The sequence below is a fragment of the Propithecus coquereli genome, unplaced genomic scaffold (genome assembly GCF_000956105.1).
Source record: "Propithecus coquereli isolate 6110/MARCELLA unplaced genomic scaffold, Pcoq_1.0 Scaffold341, whole genome shotgun sequence".
Classification (NCBI taxonomy): Eukaryota; Metazoa; Chordata; class Mammalia; order Primates; family Indriidae; genus Propithecus; species Propithecus coquereli.
In genome coordinates this window covers 978,341-1,003,899 of record NW_012149075.1, presented here as the reverse complement: position 1 = coordinate 1,003,899, position 25,559 = coordinate 978,341, and the positions used below count along the sequence as shown (strand labels likewise).

The following is a 25,559-nucleotide window of genomic DNA, read 5'->3' as shown; positions in this document are numbered from 1 at the left end:
ACTCCTCACCACCGCCTGGTCCGTTTCCTTGTTGGCCGACACGGGAGCCGCGCAGAAATGTCTTCTGGTCACAGCCTCATTTTCATTTTTATGAAATTCTGCTGCAGTGAGATGCTGCAGTGGCCCCTTAAGTGATCTCCCAGCACCCCACCCCCTTGTGTTTATTCTCCGCACAGCAGCCGCGGCACCTCTGCTCAAAAGCCTCCGCTGGCCACATCCTTAGAATGACCTTGAAGGTCCTATGGAATGTGGGCCCCAACCTCTTTCCTCAGTTTATCTGCTACGACTCCCTCCCGTGCCCACTCTGCTCCAGCCACTCCCACAGGCCAGGCACATTCCCGCCTCAGGGCCGCGCTGGGAAGGTCCTCCCCGGGGCATTCCCACGGCCACGGCCACTCCCTCAAAGCCTTCGGGTCTCTGCTCAAGTCATTTCACCAGCAAGGTCTTCCCTGGCTGCCCCAAAATGGCCCTGCATGCCGCCGTGGTGCTCACCGTTGCCTTGTGTGACATACACTCCACTCACCTGCTGTCTCTCCCCCGCTAAAATGAGGGCTCCGTGCGGGCCGGGCCGCAGTCTGTCCTGTGGGCTGTGGTGTCTCCAGCACCTGCTGCGCTGTCTCGCTGCAGCAGTGGTCAGTAAATACTGCGGCCCGAGAGCGTTCTAGGAGTTCAGGGACGTGTGAGGGGGCGAGGCAGGGGACAGTGCCCGTCTCAGGAAGCTCTGAAGCAGTGTCATCGTCGTTCTTGTGCCTCTTCATTTGCTCTTCTCGGTCGTCAGGCGCAGGGCTGCGTGAGATGAAGACACGAGTGCAGACAAGCACCATATGATCCCACCTCTACGATCCACCTGAACCAGTCAGTTCACGGAGACAGGGAGTGGACCAGCCTGCCGGGGCTGGGGCGGGAACCGGGAGCGACTGCTAACAGACATGAGCCTTCCCAGGTTGGAGGGACGTGGAGACGCATGACGGGCACACAGCTCAGTGTGAAACAAGGAAACGTTCTGGAACTGGATGGTGGCAGTGGCTGTGCCACCGTGGGAACACAGTTAATGCTACTGAACTTGACACTTAGAAATGGTTAAAACGGTAGACTATGATATGCATATTTGACCACAAAAAAAGTTTAAAGAAAAAGACACGAACACAAACCACCGCGTGCTCAATACTGTGGGTTGTACGTGGTATCGGAGGAGTCGGGGAAGGCACTTGTGGCTGGGGTGACGGAGGCGACCTTCTGGAGTGGGAGACATTTGGGATGGGCTTGAGGCTGGGGAGAAGCTGGGCGGGCAAAGGCTGGCAGAGGGCATGGGTGGCAGAGAGGAGGATGGCCAGGGCCAGGGCCAAGGCCTGCAGGCAGGTCAGGTTGGCACCAGGTGTGTGTGCTTGGCTGGGGTACATGTGGTTCCACTGGGACCCCTGAAGCTCTGTGACCCCCAGCCCGATGTTCTAGGCCCTGGAGACACCACAGTCTAGGTCTGAGTCCCCAGGAAGGCTGGTGGGAAAGGGCAGGAGATGGGGCAGCCCGTGGTGTCCAGGGGAGCCCGTCTCCTCAGCCCTCTGCACACCCGGGCTCTGGTCTTCATCCCCCACCAGCCCGGCCTGACGCGGGAGACCCAGAGCCCAGAAGCACCGGCCCTCAGGCCCTGCCTCTCCCAGTTGGCACCGAGGCCACAGCCTTCCTGAGGTCAGTGGGGGAGGTCCTGGCGGATTCCTCCCTCCCTGTTGTCCCATGGGCACCAGAGGCTGCAATACGAGGCACAGCCTCCTCCTGTAGCACTGGCCTCTCTGGGGCCAGGCCCAGGGAAGCTGATAACCACCACCACTGAGCCCCTCTCTGCCTGGCACCACAGGAGGGCCTTCATGGGCATTATTTTATACTCCTAAGAGGCAGGCAAGTATTATCCTCCCCATTTTACAGATAAGGAAAATAAGGCTCAGAGAGGGTAAGTAGCTTGCTCAAAGTCACAGTGCTGGGCAGTAGCCAGGTTGGCATGTGACCGTTCGACTCCACAGCCCTCTCAGCCTGTGGGCTGCCCTTGGCTCTATGCTTGCTTCAGACCAGCGCTGGCAGGGCCACCACCCTCGTGCCCCGCTCTCCTCCTGGGCCAGGTCCTTGCCCCAGCTCCAGGAAGCTTCCCTCTTCCAGACCTAGATGCTTTTGCCACCTGTCTCTGCCAGGGGCCAGGACTATCATGGCTCCTCCCAGCTGTGCCAGTGGTGGGCACAGCCCCCCAGGCCCATGCTCGCTGAGGTGAGGGGGGCAGGACTGGCCCGCCATGAAAGCTGCCACAGGAGGCTCTTCTTGGTGCTGCTCTCAGCACCTGCGCTAGCAACTTGGCCCAAAGAGGACTCGTTTCTCCTCCCACTTGAGGGAAAGTTCTAATCTCTTCCTTGAAATGGGGCCATGACGTATGGCGGGGGTATTGTACACGCAGCATAAAAGCACCTCGGGCTCTTCCCTGAGCACGCACCACGTGGCAGCCCCACGCCGGGCTCTTCTCACGCGAGATCTTGCTCAGTCCTCACAACCCTCTGTGGCAGAGGCATTGTTCCTGGTGAAGAAACCGAGGCTCAGAGGGGAGTCGCACACCATGAAAGTGGCGGTCGGGTCCAGAACCCTGGTTTCTCTACTACCATGCTACCCAAGGAATCTAAGATGCCGGAGAAGGGCTCTCAGAGGTTATCTAAATCCACTTGCTGTGGTGGGGCTCAAAAGACTTGTCCAAGCTCAGACAGCTTAGGAGTGACAATGAATTTGGTTTTCTCATGACTTTTCTACAGTAGCTGTCAGAAAGCCATAAATACACAGGAGGTGAGGCTGCTCCCTGAGAGCAGCATGCCGGCCCTGCCGCCCGCTCTGTGTGCACAGTGGCCGTGCCTGGACAGCACGCCCAGCGTAATGGTGTCTCCCTGAAGATGGGGAGGGAGAGGGCCTCCAGGCTGCCTCTGTGGCACTTTCTCACTTCCTTTCCACTCTGGTCTGGAGCTGGTGAGAAACAGGAGCAAGAACACGGCATTTGTAGTTAAGCCAGTGTGACCCTTCCAGCAAAAACAGGTGACCTTGGACAAGTTTCTCTACCTTTGAGCCTCCATTTACTCCATGAAATGCGGTAACAGTAACGTCACTGTAGAGTCCGCATCAGGATCAGTCAAGATTTAGGGGGAGCCCCTGGCACACTGCCTGGGGTGACGGATGCTCCGTGAACAGTATCAACGCTGATGAGGATGAAGATGGTGGAGGGGAGTGGTGCCACTATAACTGTCCCAGCATACGGCAAGGGGTGGCCTTCACGAATTAAATGAAGTATTCTGAACCTCGCAGCCAGCGTTTACCACTCAAGTGCATTTCCCTCCTGACATGGGGCACCAGGGGAAATGCCATGAGCTCTGGAATGTGACGGACCCGGGTTTGAACTCGGGCTCGGCCATTTCCTGTACGACCTTCACCCCCGAGCCTCCATCTAGTTCTAAGCTAACAACAGCCACAAGCTGCATGACTATTTAAATTAAAATTCCTCAGTGGCACCAGCCACATTTCAAGTGCTCCATAGCCACCTGTGACTAGTGGCTCCCAGGCTGGCCGGACTGCCAGGCCACTGCCATCACAGAGAACGCTGCTGGATGGTGCCACTCTGGTGATCAGAACGTGGATGTGGTACCTGAGTCGGAGATGGTGCAGACACATGGCCTGGCCCGGGGCGGAGGTTAACAACGGCAGCTCACAACCCATTCCTGCCGTGAAGACTCCGGCTGTGCCCCAGGCCTCCTCCCTGACCGGGCCTAAGAGGTGCTTTTCCTCGCAAAGTGGATGCAGTGCTGGGCTCGGCTGTTCTCCCTGCAGTTCTGCTACTGACTCACCGTGTGACCGAGGGACAGACTGTCCCAAAACCTCAATTTCTTCATTTGCAAAATAACAATCCATGCCCCTCCAGCCTCAGAGAACTGCTGCCAGAACCAAGCAGGTGAATGACTGAGGGTGCTCTGAAATACGAGGGGCCACCACAGGCACAGAGACAGCACAGTGGGGTGGGGAAAAGCCTCCACTTTGTGTCAAAAACCTGGACTCCAATTCCACCTCTCACTAGCTGAGGAACCTTAAGTGTAAGGCTGAGGTCTTGTACCATCTGAATTCCTTTACTGTAGAAGGGGTAACGATAAAGACACCTACTCTAAACTTTCATGTTACCGTAAGGATCAAAGGAAATAATGTATATGAAAGTATCTGAAAATAGCAGAGCGCCATTCAAGAGCGAGGCATTACAGGGCAGCCGCTATCCACACAGAAAGGAGTGAGGCCAAGCCGGGTCAAGCATCTGCCGCCTTCTCTCTTTCCGTGCTCCGCCTACCTGGGAGCCCCCTCTTACCAGTGAGGCCTCTCCTGCTCCAAGCCAACTGGCCCCTGTTTGGGACAGAAATGGGGACACCATATGGGTAAGACAACCTGTGCTGCTGCCTGAACAAGACACAACTCCACTGAGGCCGCGTGGCCCAAGGCCTTGGGCAGCATCAGACCCAGGAGGCCCCTGTGTTGACGACACGCCCCTGGGCTGCAGGAGCTTGGTCCGGGCAGGCTCCCCGGTGCGCCGGTCCGAGGCGTCTGCAGAGCCCGGCTCTATCCCTGGTTCCATGGCTTGGCTGCTTATATGAGATGTCTCCTGGGCACCAGCCACGCGCTGACACTGGGAAATGGCCTTGGGTAGATGGCTAGGAGGCCTTGCCCAGGGACTCACCGTCTAGACTGCCCTTTTTCATCTTCTCACCCACAGAAGCCCACCTTCCCTGAGTTTGGAAGCACCGAGTGGGGTCTCTGCAGTGGGGCAGGGACCACCCTGGAGCTTTGGGTCCCCTGATGACGTGACTTGAGTACTTGCTATGCCACAACCTGTATCAGAGCCTTCTTGGTGTTACTTTTAATCTCTGCAATTACTCTAGGAGTTTTTATTACCTCCATTTTACAGACAAGAGAATCATGATAAAGAAAGTTAACACGCCCAAAGTGACACATCTAATAAGGAACAGAGCAGGGATTTGAACCCAGAGCTGAATAGCTCTCCAGCCGGGCTCTGCACCATTGCACTTTATATTGTCTTTTGATCTCATATTCTGCAATAAAATGGTTGGTGTTTTGGAAAATGTTTTTCCTTTAGGAGCCCTGGATTGAATCAGAGGAGCCAAGATGCCTCCCAGAGGTGCCCAGGTCAGGGAACCCCCCACGCACTGTGCCAGGCATCGTGCAGGGCTCAGCTGCCCACACAGGAGTTCAGGCAGCTGTGGCCATGCTGCACTCCTGGGAAGCGCCCCAGTGGGGCTGTCAAGTGTTGACTGAGGACTGGTGAAACTGTGAGGAGTGCAGGTGTCTAAAAAAGTGACAGGCCCCAGGCTACTAGTCCCAAAGCAAGGCAAAGGACAGGGCTCTTTTTGCTACTAGGCACCACATTTCCAGCTGATAAAAGAAAGCAGAGCTGTAGGCCCGTCTGGCTGTCTTGGACAGGATGGATAGGGAGAAAGAGAAAGCAGAGGGAACACGCAGGGGGTCTTGCTAGCAGCTATGACAACAGTCCAGGTGTGACAGGCAAGGCTGCTCGAGGCATGGAAAATATGGGTAAGACATATTTCTGGCTGACTAGGTATTAAACAAGAAACGCTTTAATATATTACAGCGTGGTATTTAACAGCAAACTCTGGAGCCAGACAGCTGGGTTCAAATCCCAGCTGTGCTGCTCACTGGCTGTGTGGTGACTTCACTTCTCTGGTTTCCTCATCAGTAACACAGGGATAATGACAGCACCAACGTCATATGGTTGGTGCTATAATTCTAAGAGTTGAGAACCACTCAAAGCCTCTAGCCCAGTGGTCCAACATGTGGTAAACAATTAACACCAATTATCAATTATGAGAATATTTCTTAAAAATACGAATCCTTCCCTTCTTCCCCCCACCCATGAAAAAAACAAAACCAACCAACCAACCAAAAAGCCCACAGCATTTATAGGTACCATGAGCATCAGGGTCTTGAGTCTAGACTGCATGGGTGTTTTTGGTACTTGTTTCTCATATATAACCCTTGCCTGGCTAACTAGGTTGTAAGTCTCCCAAGGAGCAGGAGCCGTGTACCATTTTAGCCTGGAAATAGGACCTTATGGACTCCCAGAGATTCAGGTCTAAAACACCTGTGCAATCAAGACACCTGATGTGTCAGGTTAACTGCCTGGATGCACGCGTGTGCGTGCGTGTGTATGTGTGTGTGAAAATGAGGATAATGCACAGTCCTTGCCCTTGAAGGGGTCACAGTTTAGCGAGGGAGAATCTTACGTCATCTTGTGACAATCTAATAATCCCATGCTCCCAAACCCACATGCTCTCTCACCTGACGTCTCTCTCAGCCCCACACAGTCATACGTGCATGCACAGCTACCCTCTGCCTCAGCTCCAGCCCTGGTCTCTCTGGAAACGCTGGCTTTGGTCTGGACCCTGCGTGGAGCACAGAGGTTTCAACCTTAAATGGAACGAAAAGCTGTTCAGTCCTGTGCCAGCCCCATGGGCCCCTTCCCCACCCCCTGCCCATTTTTATCAGACCCTCCTGATGGCAGGGCTATGAAACCACCCCTGGAGGGGACTGTGGGTCCATGCACTGACCTTGTCCTGATGTGTTTGATCAGCTGTTTCTGGGCTGCGCTGGGGGAGCTGGTGCAAGAAGAGCCGGCAGGAGTGTGTTTGATCAGAGCAGCTGGGAGCAGCGGCCCGGCTGGCTGCTCTTAGCCTTCTGCTAATCTCCTCTCAGAGGGCAAAGAAAGGAGGATGTTCTGATAGACTAGCACACAGGTAACTTGGGAACAGCCTCACTGATCGGAGATGCGGCAGCCAGGTTCTCCCTGAATGGAGAAAGGAGGCAAGCGAGGGTACCGCCTGGTTCCGACTGCGCCTCTATGTGCCCAACAGAGCATGCCCTGCTCTCGGAGAAACCAAGATGGCAAGTGTGCTCCCTGTCCTCAAGCTATTTAGAATCCAAAATGAGATGAAGCTGTGTAAGAATTAAGGCACAGGCTGGCCCGGTGGCTCACACCTATAATCCCGGCACTTTGGGAAGCTGAAGTGGGAGAATCGCTCGAGGCTAGGAGTCAGCCTGAGCGACACAGAGAGGCCCTGCCTCTACAAAAAAATTTTTTTAAAAAGATGTAAGGCACAACATATATCACTGCATACCCAGGATTTCAATTATGTAGCACCTGGATTTGAGAAGTCTCAGAATGCAGATTTAGGGACTGCTGGGGAAGTTCTTTCTCCGCGACGGAGCTCGGGATTCCAGCAGCACACACGACCCCGACCAAGCACTGACTCTCCCTGCCCCACAAGGTTGCGGACGTGAGGGGATGGAGAGGAGCAGATGGAATGCCGGCATGTTCCATCGGCTGGAGACAGCTCACACAGAACACGGGGGGCACAGCCGCACGGCCTTCCTGTCTCCAGCAGCAGGCAACATCTACTAAGCACCCACTGAGCACACTGTCCAGTTCCGAGTACGCACACATACGAATGTCTTGGTGGACATGGGACCTACACTCGCGCAGCCCTGGATGACAGGACAAAAGATGCAGGGAAAAGGCCCAAAGAACGTTCCTGAGGAAATCATGAGCGTGGTTTCTGTGTCCATGTCCTAACGCTCCCTTCTCAGGAAACCCCGAGTCCTGAGACACTTCCCCATGAGGAGTGAAGACCCTTGGTCTAGGACAAGTCCACACGGAGCCATAAGCTACTTTTCTTTTTTCACTCCAAGCACATGCCAGAGCACAAGCTCATGGAGAGTAAGACAAACAATGGATGCTGGAGAGGCCAGGAGAGAAGGCCAGAAATCATCGCACACTCGTTTTTTCCATTTCCCTTGCTCTCATGGCTGTGTTCCACCTGACATTCCAAGGTCTGTGCCTTGACTCAGGTGTGACCCCTCAGCTATGGTGCCAAAGGGCGCTGAGAGCCCACGCTCCGACCCCAGAGGTCCTGCCCCCCTTACTCCTGCTCACTCTGGCCTGGGCTGGGGGCCCGGGCTTTACTTTTAGTGCAGCCCAGATGTTCCTACCCTGGTTTGGGTACCTCTGCACTGGGTTCCAGGTCTTCCTGGGGTACATTAGGCACCCTGCTTTCCAGCCCTTCTCTGCCCTGGCTTTTCCCTAGGTCCTGTTAAAGTATTACTAACGTTAACAGCCATCGTTTATGAAGCACCTGTATTCAGTCAGGCAGTTTATAAATGTTACCTTTTCTCCTCACCATCACTGTTAGGAAAGACTCACTCAACGTCATCTGTCTACTAAGCGGTGGGGCTGGGAGGCTCCCAAGTCTGGGCCTTGTCCACTGTGCTGCTGGGTCCCTTACAGCCAGGCGCCTTGGCCCAGGCCTAAGATCACTGAGCACCAGGGAATCCCTCGGTCCATTCCCCGCCTCTGCTTAATCCCGCCCGGCCCGCAGCAGCACTGCACACGTCCGCCTTCATGGCTGGGGACTGACTGTTCATTACAGTTACCCCTTGTGGCCTCCTGGGACACTCTCACGACTACTGCCCCAAATGTAACTCAGACAGCTGCAGCCTCTCTCCAAAGACACTGCTTAGGCGGAGGGGCTTCCCTCATAAAGGTCCTCGTGGGCCTGGGCAGGGTCCGCTTGTGCTACTGCAGGCCTGTCCGGGAGAAGCAAGCAGAGCCTCCTCCATGCCCTGCTTTCCCTGGGCTCAGGACTGCCGTTGGCTTCCGGGGCTGCAGGACACGATGCGCCTCCCCTTGCCTCACACGCTGGGTTCTTCCTGCAGAAATTACGTACGTCCTGTCTGTGTCTCTCTCTCTCGTTTCCTTGTTGGCTGCCAGCACGGTGACATTTTCGGCTGTTCACTGGGATAGGTTTCTGCGTATTCTATAGCTATCTGCTCAGCACTTTGTGCTCCGGGGGCAGTTGAGATTTAAGAGAGAAATGAAAAGTGGTGGGCACTGTAAGGATTCCTAAGGACTCAGAGCGAGGAAGAAGAGACACATAAAGGCATCAGAATGAACATTCTCCCGCCAGAGACTGCAGGGACGGGCTGACCAGTATGCAAAGGCCTTTATTAATATCAACTAAATTCTTAAATCCACGCTTTTAATTCGTACTACAATACCGTGGGGTAAGTATAGTCATTTTCCCTATTTTATGGCTGGGAGCCGGGAGCGGGGAGCTCAGAGGGGGTAAGCACCTCACCCAAGGTTACACAGCTGGACAGTGGCACAGCTACGTGCCCAGATCAGACACCGAAGCCCGTGCTCTGAAACATGGCCCTACACACACCCCCTGGAAAGAGGGTTCAGGAAATAAGACTCCACAAGGTAGGAGAGTTCCCCTCCAGCCCAGGCCATGACAGCCTGAAGGCACATGATGGCCCCTAGGAAATCTGTGCCCATCTGACACCTGCCCAGAACCAAAGAGGAAACAGGTCTATAACATCACAGTCCATTTGGAACTCAGGTGGCACAATTTTTTTCAAAGTACACATTTTATTTGTACAGATTAGTGCAAGCTGAACAAGAATATGGTTTGTAATCCAATTTACACAGCATCACGTGGGGGCTGGCTGTCCTGACCATGGGTGGAAGCAGGAGACTGGCCTTGGTAAGGGAAACGACGAATGCTTCCACAATTTGGAAGTAATCTGAATTAGCCCAGGGAGGGACTTTTCTCCTCAACAACGTACTCCCCAAAGTACAGACAGCTTCTCCCTTCCTCATAGGCTGAGCAGCAGTGGCAAGTTTCTGAGTTTCAGCCGTGCTCTCGAGCTTTTGCTAAGCCCACCATCCCCAAGGTTTCCATGGCAAAAAAACAACGATCACTTTGCCTCTGACACTCTCTTCACCCCCAAATCTTTCTTTTACTCCCCTTTTCTTCCTACCTCCCAGTATCCCTGGGATACACTGGGCCAAGCAGAACAGGGCAGGGGTGCTGCTTCCTCCTTCGGGAGGACGGATGAAAGCATCCCAGCACCACCTCCGTCACTGTCCAGCTGCCAGCCCACCTTAATAGGAACGCTGAGCGTCCCCTAGAACCACCTGCCCACTCTGTGTACAGCTAGCCGTTTCCGCCACCCCCAGCCCATTCACAGGTCCCCAGCACGTGAGATTTAAAGGCACCCTCACACACCGTTAGGATGTCATCAGCCTCTGGTGACCACAATGCCAACAGCCCCTGGGGTGAGAGAGGAACTTAGGGCCCCCTCTCATGCTTCCCCTCAATTCTGGGAGTCCCACCTGCTTGAGCCTGCAAGTAGAGAACAGAGAACATGTCTCTCCCTTCACTGTTTGTCTGACGACCTCGTTTTGTCCCTCAGCCTCTGACCGTGAGAGCTCCGGCCTGGGGGATGAGGTGTGCCTCCCGTGGGCACCGGCAAGTCAAGTCACTTCCTCTTCAGAGAGGACCCAGTACTCACACTGCAGAACCTGGTACCCACTGGGCTCAGAGTTTTCCTAACAGAGCTTCTGAGACAGAAGAGACAAGCTCAATAAAATAAATGAGCACAGACCTTTGTCGCTGCCCCTCTGGTTCCAGGTTCTGCTCATGTCCTTGATGGTAAGAGTCTCATCTTCCTACGGTAACCCGTGCTCTTAAATGACCTATCTGCTATCTCACTTACCTGTGATCCCAGTATTCCCACAGAATCAGACTCCGGTTTGCAATCTGACCGCCTTTCCCTTCCTAGCAGCTGGATCATGAGCTCCGGGAGCAGACAAGGTCTGGGATCCAGTGAACAAATCCATGTGTTCCAAGAAGCCCGCAGACTTCTCCATATCACCACAAACGGCCCAGAGCTCAGCCCAGACGCCACGAAGGCACGGGAACAGGCAAACGGAACACTGGGGCCATAATGAAACGAGTGGTGTGGACTAAGGACACCACATTAGCAATGTCCTCTGGGGCAGCAATTCAGAAGGTCTCTCGGGTAGAAGCGGAGAAAAGGATAAAATGGCCGAGTAGAACTGGGAAAGGTCTTCCCGATAAAATCCACGCCTGGGCTTCTCTGGGGAGCGACCCTGGAGACTCGCAGTGGGCCCACGCAGAGGCCTACTCAGAGCAAGCACTTGATGCAGGGTGGACTTCCGCTCATGCTTGACCAGACCCAGCACGGTGCGTGCCTCCTAGCGAGAGTGCCCTGGGCGAGAGAGCACTGGGGGCCCTGGCAGCACGTGTGGCTGCCCTGCTCCCGGCGTGGCACGCTGTGAGCGTGGTGCTTCTGAAGAAACAAGCGTCCTGCCACGATCTGGGGCTCTCCCGGAAACCCGAGAAAGGCTTCTCAGTGCTTGAAAGGATCTGATACTTGGGTTTAAAACTTTCAGCTCTCTTCATTCAGAAGACTTTTTTAAAATCGCTTTCTCCGACAAGCCCTCAGCACTTGATTTTATGTGTTTTGGCTGGAGAAGTTTTAGTGACGCTCATTGCAGTTCCGAGCCACCATGCCATGGCTCGTGAGGAGCTGCATCCTCAGCCACCGGCCTGGCACCAATGCCCTGTCAACGTGTGCCACCCCACTGTCTTTCAGGGGGTCTTATCTGGTGCCACAGGCAGAGTCAGTGCCATTTTGCCACTTGCAGATCAAGAGCTCTCCTGGTCTGGCAGCTCGCAGGACTGAAAAAGCTTAAGAGGACAGGGACAGCCTTGGCAGAAACGGTGAGGCCTTCACATGGAGGCGAAGTCTTAAAGGTTTGAGCACCATCTTCTGGTCAGCTTTTGGCTTCTGTGGCCGACTCTGCTTTAAAAATTTTATTTAGTGCAGAATGGGAAGAGCCCTGAACTGTCAAGCTCAAGTGATCTGCATATCAGCAGGAGGACAGGACAGAAGCAGTTGGCTGGGGTGAGCAGGCCCAAGCTGCCCGGAGCTGGAACTCGCCGTGGAAACCATCAGGCTGCCCACACAAAGGCGGTCTCGATGGCCAGCCAGACAACATGCTAGTCGGTGTTGAGGTTCTACTTCGTGCTCTTCTAGCAGTGTATGACCTGAGTGTGTGGCAGTGATAAAAGCTCCAAGCATGACTGAACCCCTTGCCTCCGTACATGGAGATATGCTTGGAAAGAAGGGGTGGGCTTATCTCTGCCAGTGTGGCTTTAGGGTGAGTGATCAAATGGCGCACTGCCCTCTGCAGGGGTCAAGCTACACAATGAGGCAGGAGCCCTGCCTGGTGTGTAAACACTGCACCAGCAGATTTCAACCTTTTGGCATGGCAGGAAAAGAAGATAAATGCAAGTCATTCTCTCCAAACGGCAGGGACCTATATCCATCTAATTGCACTTCATAATGGATTCCACAAACCATTAATTATCAGATTATATTTTAGGAACTAAAGATAAAATGCTTTGTGAAATTCAGACTCCGAAGGATCACCAGCCTGCGTAAGTGTGGCAGCCTGGGGAGCGCAGACTGCAGGCCACTCCCAAGGCATGGAAGCCGGTGGCAGAAACGGAGCCAGGGTGATTGTGGCTGCTCCTCCAAATGCAGACAGGACTGCCTGCCTGGTGCCACTTCATTAGCTACGTTGCATGCTCCACAGGGAGCAAACCAAGCCTCCAGGTTGGGTAGAAGTTTTAGCCTTTGATTAGAGGAAGAGGATGAGGATAACACGGAGGAGCTGTAAAAACCAGCCCTCAGGTAATGAACACCATGAAGAACATCCTGGAAAGGCATATTCTTTGCAACTGGACACCTCACATTGAACACTCCAAAGGCTGTGTTTTGGGAAGGGCTAACTACTACCAAGGTGGGACTAGGCATGGAAATGAGGGCTTTCTGCATTGTTAACATGGCTGCCTGTCCCACTGCCACCACTAGGGGTGTGGGGCACAGCCACTGGGTACAGGGGGACCCAAGTAGAGGGGAGGACGACTGGAATTAGCAAGGGGCCAAGTACGCTCAAGGCCGGGGTCCCTGGATGGTCTGTTGGTGCTTCTTTGATTTTTAAGTGGCCAGAGGCACCAGCAGTGTTTGCCGCCCTACTTTGTGGGCCAAGTCCCGTAGTTAACTGCCATCCTGCTCACTGGGTGCTGTCAGCACATCGCACCCCCTTTGTTGCCCTGGTCACCAGCTCCCATCCCAGTGCTCTTTCAGACTCCGTTTCAGAAGCTGTACTTTACTTGGGGATGGCTGGTGTCACCAAGGCCAAAGCAGTAGGCCCATGGGGGAGGACGGTGGTGTTGGTGGCTCAGACACCACTGGTTGTATGAGGACAATGAAGCTTCTGTTTTCCAAGTGAGACAGTTTTGGCTGCTGCTAAGCTAAGATGCTCATCACTCAGGACAGCCACGGACAGAGGCGAGGGGCAAGTTGCGGAGCTTTCTCTCTGGCAAAGGCAGGAACCCCTCCACCGGACGAGCAGCCGCTCACTTGGCCTCACCACAGATCAGCGTCACGGTACCATCCAGCAAATCCTCCACAGTCACCGCCACGAGCTCAGAGCTGGTCTGAGACGTCTGAGAGTCTGGCAACGTCACAAACACCTGCGACCCAGCAAGCTGGGTCTCCTCCAAAGTGATCACCTGCTCTGCCGGGGCCACTGGCTCTGGGGTTTGGATCACCTGAAAGGGAGAGAGCACGAGGCTGCTCTGGGCAGTGTTCACAGACAGCTCCCCAGAATTTACGTGGTTTTCATCTCACGCTGTAATGATGATATTTATGTTTTCACCTGAGGAGAGCAATTACATGTGCCTAATGGGAAGAGGCAAGTCTAACACACCAGTGATGCAAAAGAGAAGGCAGGCAAACAATTTAAATAACTCTGTGCACTAAATTGCTGTAATTTCACTCAGTGCGCCATCTCGGGGTGCGCGGACTCTGTGATTACACCCCAGTCAGTGCTGGCTCCGTGTCTCACACTGGGTTTTCCCGTCTCGAGGATGACACTGCAGAAGTCAGTGCCGTGTGAGGGGAATGCTACTGAAGGTGGACGGTCTCACGACTGAAACACGGAAACGGGGCGATCTACCAGAAGCCCAGGCTTGCCCAGGGGGGCGTCTCTGGACCTCTGTCAGGCTGAGAGCCTTCCCTGGAGGCCACGTGGGGACAGAGCTTAGGAGGGAAAGAGAGTGGATGAACCGTGATGTCTATCGACTCATTCGCTGGGCTCACCAGGCCGGCAGAGCAGGTGCCCCTTTCCTTCCGTCCTCCCAGGCCACTCGTGCCCCTTCCAAGTCTGCGGAATCTGTTACAGGTGACCTTCCCAGCTCAAGGAGAACTACTCTGTGGTGAAGCACACCCAGTTCCTGCCTGAACCTCCAAGTTGATGCTTCACATCTGCGGACCCCAGAACAGCTTGATGCCCTTGATATCTTCAAACTGGCGTGCCCTCAGAGGGTACAGCCACACTGCTCTTGAGAACCAGCCAAGAGTGCAAAGCTGGCACAAGTGAGGAAGCCATGCTCGGCACCTTCTCAGTGCTATGGGAGTGAGGAGATCAACTGTGATGTTCAGTCAATAATTATCCAGGATGCTGGTTGTCAAACTGTCTTTCTTTCTCTTTTAGAAACGGGATCCCCCACCTTGTCCCCAAAGGACATATTCCTTAATATATACGAACTCTAATATATATAAAAAAGATAAGAGATAAGAGCAGAGCAGCTCTGGTGTTATAACATCAGGAATGTCACTGGGGTCCTGCCCACCCGACTTCCCCTCTGCTCCCAGAGGCCCACACGGTTTATCAATGACTGATCTATGCAACCAGACAGTGGGATAATCCAACAGAGTAAAACCTCAATCCATTTACAGCTCCTCTCCAGCCTACCCACAAATCACTGACAATTGAGAGGACTGAGTTTCTTTTCCTTTTCTGCCCACCCCCTCTGGAGACGATGGGAAGAAGAGTAAAAGAGGATCAGGGAAACAAAGAGAGGCTGAATTGAGCTCTGCCCTGAAGCCCAGGGAAAGCGAGAGGCCTAGACACATGCAGAGTGTGCAACGTCCAGCCCAGAGGAGCTACGCAAGTGTTCAACTGCAGGTGGTCCCTGCCCAGCAAAGAGTGCGTCTGCCTTCTCCAGGGTTTCCTGCAACTCTCATCACATCCCATAGCATTTCTCAGAAGGCAGGCGAGTGTGAATCGGGATGAGGAAACCAAGGTTGTTGCTTCTTTTGGAATTCTTGTTCCAGACTCCCTCTACCTAGGGGTCATTTTGCATGTGGCTACCAGAAGGCTAGAGCTTTCTGTCCTGTTTGGTAAGAGGCCAAGAGAGACTCTCTACAAGGTCCCCAAAGAGTAAGACTGGTGTCACAGAGCCACCTCTAGAGAAGCCTTAGGATCCCCATGCTAGCATTCTGTGTAGCAGAGGCCCCAGAATCACCTGCACCATCTGTGAGGCTGCCGCCTGGCTTTCAGTGCCCATCACCTTTGGGTGCTCAGATTCCAGGTGACTGTCAAGCTGGGCCTGGGAGGTGAAGAGCTCCCCACAGAGCTCACAGGGGAAGGTGCTCTCCGACTGCTTGAAGTGCTCCGTGGTGACGTGGTGCTGCAGTGCTCCAGGGAAGCGGAAAGTAGCCGCACAGTACAAGCACCTGAATGGCTGGGACCCTGGAGGAGGAGACAGAAGGGACAGGCTGTGGTGAGCAGGGAGAGGCGAGAGGAAGGAGCAATGGGATTGATGCACAGAGGCAGATCCAGGTTTTGTGGGGCCTGAAGCTTGTACAATTTGGGGGGCATTCTTTAAGAAAAATAATATAAAATGACAAATACAGAACTAGGCACAGAGCCTTGGAAGGGTCCCATGCAAGTGCGGGGCCCTGGCACTACCGTTTCATTAGTGTTAGATTCAGGCTAAACCTGTCTCTGCTGAAGCCCATTACTCATTCAGCTGTAGATAATGATGCTGACGATACTACAGTTCACCAATTCTAAGAAGTACATTTTAGTATCTCTGAAATAGGATCAATGGCACCTTACGACTGCTGTGGGCTAGGTGGCAGTTGGGTGCGATTGTCAATGCACGTATGAACATGAAAAGTGGCAGCGTCCAGACTGGCGGAGTGAGTGCCCACGGCTTGGAAGACAATCCCTAAGCAGGAATGATGCATGTTTTTAACTCACGGGAACCAAATGGCTTAGAGGGGAGGAGGCAAGAGATGAAAGTTTAGCTACGTTCTCAAAGCAGGAATCAAAAGTAGACTAATTTTACATAACACTCAAAAAACCAAACCAATGGCCTTCACTTCTTTGACGGAATCTCACACTGTGTGCGCCCCATCGCCAGCGCTCTGGATGGCACAATAAACAGTGTGGGAAAACGTGCACGCTGACAATCTGAACTAAACGTTGCTCCGAGGAGCTGGATTCTTCTCCCTTAATCAATTTATTTCTTGTGTTTTCCTTTTTATGTACACAGAATGACATGATAAAAATTTATGTCAAGTTAAGTCCAAAATGGCACTCAGAATCACCTATGAATTCTAAGTGATGAAAATGCAGTTTAAGTGGCAGCAGTTTTTCTTAATGGTTCATTAAAACTGAAACATCGTATAATTGGCATTTTATTTATTTTTAACTGGCATTTTAGATTCGATGAAATATAGCATTAACAACAACAATCACAGCTGATGCTTAAAGGATCTTACTGGTGCCAGGCCTTCAGTTTTTCACATTACTCTAGGAGACAGGTACTACAACTGTTCCCATTTTATAGATGAAGAAACTGAGGCACAAGTCACTGCAGTGACTTGGCCTGGGTTGCAGAGCTGTGAGCGGTGGAGATGAGATTCACACTTGGGTCTAGGAGCACGTTGGAGGTAGCACTGACCTGAATGCTGGCACTTGACGTGAACCTGCAGCAAAGCTGGCGTGGGGAAGAGCTCCTTACACTGGTCACATTCATGGAACTTCATATCTGTGAAGCGCATAAGGAAAGAAGCGGTGGGAAAGAACAAAAGGACGGCTCTCCAAGGCTGGAGAGTAACGGGGCTGGGAGTAGGGGCGATGGCTAATACTCAGCAAGTGTGTGCCAAGTGCCAAGAACCTTATACCTATGGTATAGCCAAACAATCCAGTGGCCGAGAGTACCAGATCTGGATCCAGACAGCCTGAATGCAAAGAAAGCTGTTGTGAGAACGAAATGAGAAAATACGTATGAAGTGCTCCACACGGTGCCTTGCACGTAGGAAATGCTCTGCGACTGGGAGCTGTTGTGATTATCCCCGAATTTACCAGCAAGGGCGGTTTTAATGACAGCCATTCTGAAGAGAAAGAAACAGGCTAAGAAGAGAGAAGTCACTTGTCAAGGTCACACAGTTACAGCTGACAAGTGCCGCAATCAGGATTTCTACCCAGGCCCGCCTACCACCAGAGGTGACCCCCTTCTCATGTGCCGTGACTGGTTCTCACTTGGGCTGGCAGGAGCTTACGCTGCTCTAGGTCTCCAGGTCTGAGAACCACTGCCACGGAAGCGGCTGCTACTAATGGACCAGAGTGGCAGCCTTCAGGTGTGCTGGGGCAGAACGAGGGCAATTCCCACAGCACACCTCGCTGGAGTACGAGAAGTCAGGCTTTCTGGACAGCCCTCCGGTGCCATGTCATGGAGCCCTCCCGCTCTCCGGCCCCCACTCTCTCACTCTACCTGCATGCTCTGCTTTGATGTGCTTCTTGTGCTCAATGGTGTTGGGAAAGGTTTTGTCACACGAGCTGCACTGGAGTGATGAGAACTTGGAAGACCGATGGTTCTGAGCGGCAAACACATCAGGGTGGTGGGTCCGATTGTGGTACCACAAACCAGACAATTGCTGCAGGGAATTTGGCAAGTGTTAGGTTTGAGAAAAGTTCTAGTAAGCTGGAGAGCTCGTGAGGCCCCCAGGAGAGAGAGAAACATGTTCTCAAGTAAGCTTATGGATGTAGAGTCGTACCCTCTCACCCGTCACACTGAGTGCCGATGTGAGGAGTGGCTGGTGCTGGTGGGACCAAGGCTGTGTGTTCACTGAGAGGCCACCAAGGACAGGGCGAGTCCTTCACACACCATCACTCCTCACAACGAGCCTATAAGGGAGGCGTTAGGATCTTTCCAGTAGGTGCAAGTAGAGGCACAGAGGGGTTGGATGACTAATCACACAACTCGTGAGTAGTAGGACCAGGATTTAAACCCTGGCCTTCCGCCTATAACGTCTGTGTTCTTTACCACCGAGCTATATCCCACTGCTTTCCAGAGGCCTGGGGGCCCAGCAGAGCAGCCTGCTGGAGGAGTACACGCTGTCCCTACCCCATAAGCAGGTGTCCCTCTCCCTCCCAGGCTCCAGAGCGACACTGAGAACACTCTCCCTACAATTCGATGGTCTCCTAGAGCTCACACCCAGGTCTTAGTTCTGTAACCCTAATGTTACAGCACAAGGCCTGGCACAAAGTTAGTTCTGAAATTAGCTGTTATGCTCCTCTGCCTATACTCAAATCTCACAGATGCTAGCAATGACCATTCTTTTCTCTGTGGTTTTAGAGTTGCTGATAAATGTGGCTTCTTTTTAGTTCTATATGCGGTTTCACTTTAATTACAGGCCAAGTGCTAAGGTTAAGAAGCCAAGCCCTTCCCTGGAAGTTAAAACAGACAAACAATAATGGTGTTAAATAAGATAATTCCAGGTAGCATTACACTGTCCATTGTCATTCTCATGTCCCTCGACACAGGGGGTCGATAAGTTCCACAGAACGTGAGCATGGAAGGGGAAGAGCATATTCAGTTCAAGACAAAGCTGGAATCTAAGAGAAGAGGTGTAAGAACTCTCCGCTCCAATTCAAGCTCCCCCACTGCATTGCTCTGACCAGGTCTCCTCAGAGAATGGGAATCACAAGCTGCATTCTTCATGAGAATCAGCCAGTTGTCACCTCCTGGATTCACGATGTGATGCACAAGCCACAGGCGTGGGAATCGGGGAAGCTCAAATGGAGAGCAGGTCAGGGACTGGGGCGGGGAGCTCCCAGCGGCACCCGAAGTCACCTGGTAGGCCTTGTTGCAGATCCCACAGCTGAAGGGCTTCCCTCCGACGTGGGTCACCATGTGCCGCTCCAGCATGGAAGGGGCACTGAAGATCTTTCCACACGTGGGGCAGGGGTGGTACTCTTTGGAGTGCACCTCGTGGATGTGCTTCCGGTGATCCTGCAGAGTGGGGAAACTCATCCTGCATTTCTTGCAATCATAAGGATCTTCTATGTCTGGTTTCATGAGGGACATCCATGAGAGAAGGCGGCGGAGAGAGAAAAAACACCACAGGCAGTAATCAGTGAAACGCTGGTTGTTGTGTACAGCAGCAGATTCAAGACTCTGTTTAGCTATCATAGCGGGTCACAGACTCCAAGCCAGAAATCAGTGCCGCAGTCACCTAACTATCCCTACCTTTGTCCCAGGACGTGGGATTCCTCCAAGATTTTAGAATTAACCACCTTTGCAGCATCAAATAGCTCATATCAATTCCTCGTTTTATACCTTGTAAGTTAAATCCTATTTTATTCCTTTCCTGGGAGTATCACCCTTGCTCTTTCTGTTTGCAGTGGGCCTTCTGAGTTTTCTACTTGTCTGCAGAGATTTCCAGCACACTCTGTTTTGTCATCAGTGCTATGACTGGAGGAATGCTTCCTTGTTCCTCGCTTTAGTGTCAACAGTAAGAAGATTTGCATAGGTGACCTTTAACGAGTGCTCTATGACAGGCATGTTCTAAGTACTTTATGTATATTAACTCACTTAATCCTTCTAATAACCCTGTGAGTAGGTTCTATTATCTTCCCTATGTTGCAGATTAGGAAAATCAGGGTTTAGAGTGTGAAGTTAGTACCTTGCCCAAGGGCACAACTCGGAAATGGCTGAACTGGGTTAACAGTCCCAGCTCTCATTTCCAAGTCCATGCTCTCAACTCCATGCTTAATTGGTTAAGACAACTCTTGAGTGAAACCTCAGAAATAAAAGCTTGCATTGATGAAGAATTCATTTGCCATCCTTATGGCAGGAAACTTTGGTCTTTTTCTTAAAACAATAGAAAGTGAAATGTTTTAATAGTAAAATCCTTTGCCCACAAGAAAGGCCCAACCCACAAGCTAATCTCATGCATACACTGATTCAGATTAATTTAGGAACTCTGACATGTAGCAGCACTGACTGCAACTCGTAGGAATTCTGACAGGCAACTAGTTTGCCTGTGGACATGAATTCTGGGATCTCAGTTTTACATTGTCTTTTAAAACATTTTGACACATTTTCATAAGCAATGACATGGTTCTATGAAACAGGCAAGAACAGGAGAGAAGGGCCCTCATGCTGGGCCTGCCATGGATCGTATACTCTAGGGAGTGGCAAAATATTTTGGGTCCTTCCCATTCTGAAAATTAATCATGTACTTCCCCTCTCCTGACTCCCACGTAATGCTACTAGGAAAAGAGGACTAAAACATAATGTCATTTAAAGAGGTCAAGAGAACATCAAAATCCGAGCCAAATCTCACTCATCTGTAAGTCTACTGTAACTGGGTTTTCTGGACAGCCTTGTACACTCCTTAGGTCAGGGCCCCCCTTTATATTCCTCCTGTACCACCCAGCAACCAGCAACATGCTGGGGACACAGGAGCTCTGGCAAAGTCCTTGCTGGCTGGCTGATGACAGACTTGGACAGGCTGACATGAAGCATGTTTGTGAGACACTGTATTTGCCAACGGCGAGAAACTAGTGTGTGGAAAACGGGGTGGGGAAGGGAAAAGGGAAGAAGGGTATGTAACATACATCGCATGCAAAAAAGACAAGCTTTGATGGTGACAAATGGCACCTGAGAAGGTTGCTCTTGCCACCGATAATAATATCTGGCATTTACTGAGCATTTCCTGTATGTCAGGCATGGAGATTCATGCTTTACATGTGATATCTCACTTAATTCTCACAATAGTCCAAGGTGGTGGCATTATTACTTGCTGTGGTTTACAGAAGGGGCATAAGAGGCTTCGAATGGTAAAGAAATTTGTTTAAAGTCTCAAGGAAAGTAAATGGCAGGGCCAAGATTCCAGTCCAAGCCTGTGTGATTTCAGAGTCCAAGCTTTTAACCCCCTGCTGTGCTGTGCTGATTACACTCCTGCTGCAACAAGGAGGCTGAAGCAAACGTGATGTGGCCAAATGCCACGCTGGCGACTTCCTGAAGCTACAATGAGGAATCACAGAATTTCTTTTACCTTCTTCTGTGTGTCTATCTGTGCATGTGTGCTGAATACAAGTGTCTGTATCAGTTCTGGCAGAAGGGGACAGTGATGGGGTCAGACTCTACTAATTGAGTGAAATATAATGGCACTCAGAAGAGAATGCCGGGCAGGAGGCTTTTAAGGGAACATGACCAGGGACCGCTTACTTCCGTAGACGTTAACTCAGAAAGTGTCTGGGTTGCTCCTATGGGAAAAGGCAGATAAAAGATGAGAGTGGGAAGAAGAGGGTGGGGTAGAAAACAGAAGCTCGGTGGACTAATGGAAATATTCCAGTGCTCTGTGAGCCCATCAGTTATAGAGGCTCTCTCCTTCAAACATAATTTGCCTGTCAAGCGAACGGTGCCAGGTGGGCTAAAAAAGAAGACAAGGAAACTGCCTGGTGAGACAGAAATAAGCACCATACAAGGATATGTTAAAATGGGATTCTTACTGAAACAGGAATGAGGGACTCACTCTGGGTCTTACAGAACAGGGGAGGGGAAGACACTGCCTGGGGCCCAGGTCTGGTGGAGTGACACCTCTGTTACAGTTGTTACCCGCTTTCTCAGTGCCAGCCCTGGCACTGAGTGATCTCAGTACGTACTGTGAAAGGTATGCAGGTGGATGGAGAGGCCATTAGCTTGCCGGAAGCCCTTGCCACAGTCCCTGCACACATATGGCTTGTCCCCGGTGTGGGTCCTCACGTGGCGGGACAACTCAATGGACTGGGCAAACACAGCATCACAGTACTGGCATGCATACATTTTTCCTGCAAATATGCATGAGCTTATTAGAGCCAGCACTAAACAGGGCATTTCTATTTTTTTTTTTCTTTTGAGACAGAGTCTCGCTCTATTGCCCAGGCAAGAGTGCCATGGCGTCAGCTTAACTCACAGCAACCTCAAACTCCTGGGCTCAAGCCAACCTCCTGCCTCAGCCTCCCGAGTAGCTGGGACTGCAGGAACATGCCACCACACCCAGCTTCATTTCTACAAACAAAATCAAGCCACACATCAGGGAAATATCTTCTTGGCGATGACATTAACACATCAGGCAATCTATAATACACTGGGTGACAGGTCTGAGCTATCTTGTCACATGGCACCTCGCAAACACAGCCAATCACACAGAGGGTGTGTGTGTGGTCAGATGCAGGAATAAGGACTGAGTTCTCATCACAGAGAACCCATCTGTTCATTAGGTCACCACAGGCAAGGAAAAGCTCGTTTTACTCCCAGCAAATGGATACATCCTTGCACCCAGAAACACGAGAGTTTGGATCCCTTTGCAACACACACTGTGGATCTGCAACTGCACACAAAGGTGGGAGGCAGGGATTCAGAGAAGAATGAAGGCCGCCTTCACTGACTAGTTATAAAGTTGCTACATATCGCTTGGTTTCTCTATAGTCTCGTACATAATGAGGATAGAATGTCCAGACTGCCAAAGACTGTTAGAAAATACAGGTAAAAGGCAAGTCTGGAGAACTGGCATTTATAAAAATACTAGACCAGTTGAACCTCCAAACTCCCTCATGGGCCAGGAGAGCAAGTGGGACAGTCGATGAGGTGAAGCTCCAGACGCCCGGCCCTGGGGCTCACTACAGCCACAGCAATCAGCCTCATTTTCATTTTTCACATTTTGGGCTTCAAAATAAGATTATGTTGGAAAGAGAAGGTTTCTTGAATCAAGAATGAAATTACTGAGAAGCCCGGGGCTTTGTCCTTGACCTTCCCTATCCTTACTCTCCAGCTGATCTCATCGCAGAGCCTTATCCGCCATCTGTACACCGACAGCTCCCATGTTTGTATCTCTAGTTCCCACATTTCCCCAGAACCGCAGGCTTGTATACCCAACTCCTCATTGCTCCACCTCTCCACTGGGAGGCCTAACAGGCATCTCAAATTTATCGTACCCAACCCAACACATACACACGCCCCACATCTCAGTTAACGGCAGCATCATTCACTCGACTGCTCACGCCCCAAAGCCCAAGCCATCCTTAATTCCTTTCTTTTTCCTCACATCCCACAACCAATCCACCATGAGTCCTGCTATTAATACCTCCACTTTCAAAGATATATCCCAAAACCTGAAAAAACTTTTTATACAACTCCCACTAACACAACTCTAGCTGAAAACTACATCGCCTCCACACTGGACTATTGCAAGAGCCTCCTCCTGTCTCCCTTTGTACTACAGTCTTGCCCTACAAGACTGTTTATTGTCCAGAGTGGCCAGAATCAACTTTTGAAAATGTAAACCAGGTCCTTCCTCCTAAGGCTTCCTGTCCTAATCCCTGACACCTGTGAATGTTACCTTACGTGGTAAAGGACTTCGTAGATGTGACTGAGTTAAGGATCTTGTGCTGGGGAGATCAGCCTGGATTATCCAGGTGGGCCCAGTGTAACCACAGGGGTCCTTGGAAGAGGGAGGAGGGAGAGTCAAAGGAGGAGGCACCATGATGGAAGTAGGGGCTCGAGTGATGCGGCCAAGAGCCAAGGAATGCAGGCAACCCCTGGAAGCTGGGAAAGGCCAGGAATAGACAAAACACAACTCTGCTGAAACTTTGACTTTAGCCTCATGAGGCCCATTTTGGACTTCTAATTCCCAAAACAGTAAGACAATACATTTGCATTGCTTTAAGCCACTATTTGTGGTTATTTGTTACCACAGCCATAGAAACTTACACATTTCACATAAAAACCCAAAGTCCTTACCTTGGCTTCTAAGAGTCTGCAAGGTCTGGCCTTTGGGGGCCTCCCTGGCCTTCTCTCTCAATGTCCTTCCTCACTGACTCGCTGCAGCTCCTCCCAGCAGCTAAAGCACATTCCCCCTGGGGGAGCACTTTGCACTCGTGATGCTCTTCTCCTAGGCCCCCCATCGGCTCCACCTCTCACTTCTTTCAGGTTTCTACTCAAATGCCACCTCTCAGAAGCCTTCTCTGGTGAAACAAACAGTGCCCGCCCCAGCCCTGCCATTCCCTTGCTGCGCACCCTGCTTTGTGTTTCTTCACAGCAATTGACTGTTATCTGAAACATTTGTTTATTTGTCAATAAACATTTATTTGTTTACTGTCCGTTTTACCCACTGAGATGCAAGCTCCACGTGAACAAGGTGTGTACGTTTACAACATCCCCGTGCCTGGAATAGTGCTCAAGAAATTCATCCACCCAGCAAATATGCACTGAGGCATACTACTGCCAAGCGCTACTGCGTGTTCCACGGATGGGGCAGTGGGAAGAAAGACTAACAGCTGGACCTTCACAAAGCCGGCCCTCTAATAGGGAGTCTAAGTACAAAGTAAATTACTGAAGTAGATGCTACATCATATGAGCACGATGGAGAAAAACAATGCAGGGAAACCGGGGATGGGGCTGAGATGGTCAGACCACCTTGCAGGGTGGTCAGGAAAGGACTCAGGGAGAAAGTAAAGGGTGAGCCAAGACTCGAAGGAGGTGAGGAATTAGCGCGAGCTGTCTGAAGGGACGAGTCCCAAGCAAAGGGAAGGGCGAGAATAAAGGTGCTGGAGCAGGTGCCCCGCAGGCCTGAGTCCTGGCCAGGAGCCGCAATGGGCAGAAGAGAGTGAGTGAGGGGACAGCACAAGAGGCTAAGTCAGAGGGGAACCGGGGGACTTCATCATGGAGGCCCTGGTAGGCTAGTATAAAGACTCTGGATTTCACACTGAGTGAGATGAAAAGCCATCGTAGAGTTTTGAGCAGAGAAGTGACCTGACATGGTTTAGTTTTAAAATTATTTAGGGAAATGGTACGAGCAAGGAGGCCAGCTATGAGGCTATTGTGACAATCCAGGTGGGATGATGGTTGCATTATTATTTACACATAAATGCTCCAAATACACAGACTCTTCCAATAAGTCTTCACTGACAATTCACCTCCGACCAGACTAAAACCTCTTCTTCATTCCTCCATATCACCCTGGTATTATTCCATACTCTACCACTGATACTCCGTGCTATAACTGTTGCTATGCTCCCTTCCCCCGCCCCCTTAGACCATAAGCTATGTGGGCACAGAAATTCCAGCTTAGCACTCAGCACCTGGCACTGCCCGACCCATAGCAGGTGCTCAGTCGAAGCTGGTCTCATGCCTGAACTCCACCCCAAAGCTCAAAGGATTCTGGCCTCAGTAAATTCTGTGACTATAAAGTCATATTTCATTAGCCAGCCTTTCTTCACAAACTCTCCCCATAAGTACTGAGCATGTCTGAGCACATACGTATTTCTAGTTGTCCGTGTGCCTAGACATTTTGAATTCTGTTTTTGTTTTTAATTTACTTGACAGATATATCATGCCTCATTCCAAACGGGTTCAGGCAGCTCACCCAGGAGAAACGAAGAGCTTCTCCGTGACTTACCCTCCGAGTGCTTC

General features: G+C 51.6%; 1 protein-coding gene across 1 annotated transcript in view; it reads right to left on the bottom strand.

Annotated features, from left to right (window-relative positions):
* Positions 1-11,530: 11,530 nt before the first annotated feature.
* The window catches only part of ZBTB40 (zinc finger and BTB domain containing 40), a 39,785-nt gene continuing 25,756 nt past the window's right edge, over positions 11,531-25,559 (bottom strand). Inside the window, exons 9-15 of the mRNA XM_012650863.1 lie at positions 22,467-22,479; positions 21,773-21,937; positions 18,954-19,168; positions 17,592-17,754; positions 16,779-16,865; positions 15,333-15,559; positions 11,531-13,574 (exon numbers count right to left, since the gene is read on the bottom strand). Of these exons, the coding sequence (XP_012506317.1) occupies positions 13,380-13,574; positions 15,333-15,559; positions 16,779-16,865; positions 17,592-17,754; positions 18,954-19,168; positions 21,773-21,937; positions 22,467-22,479 (1,065 nt within the window). The 3' untranslated portion in view covers positions 11,531-13,379. The remainder of the gene's footprint in view (positions 13,575-15,332; positions 15,560-16,778; positions 16,866-17,591; positions 17,755-18,953; positions 19,169-21,772; positions 21,938-22,466; positions 22,480-25,559) is intronic.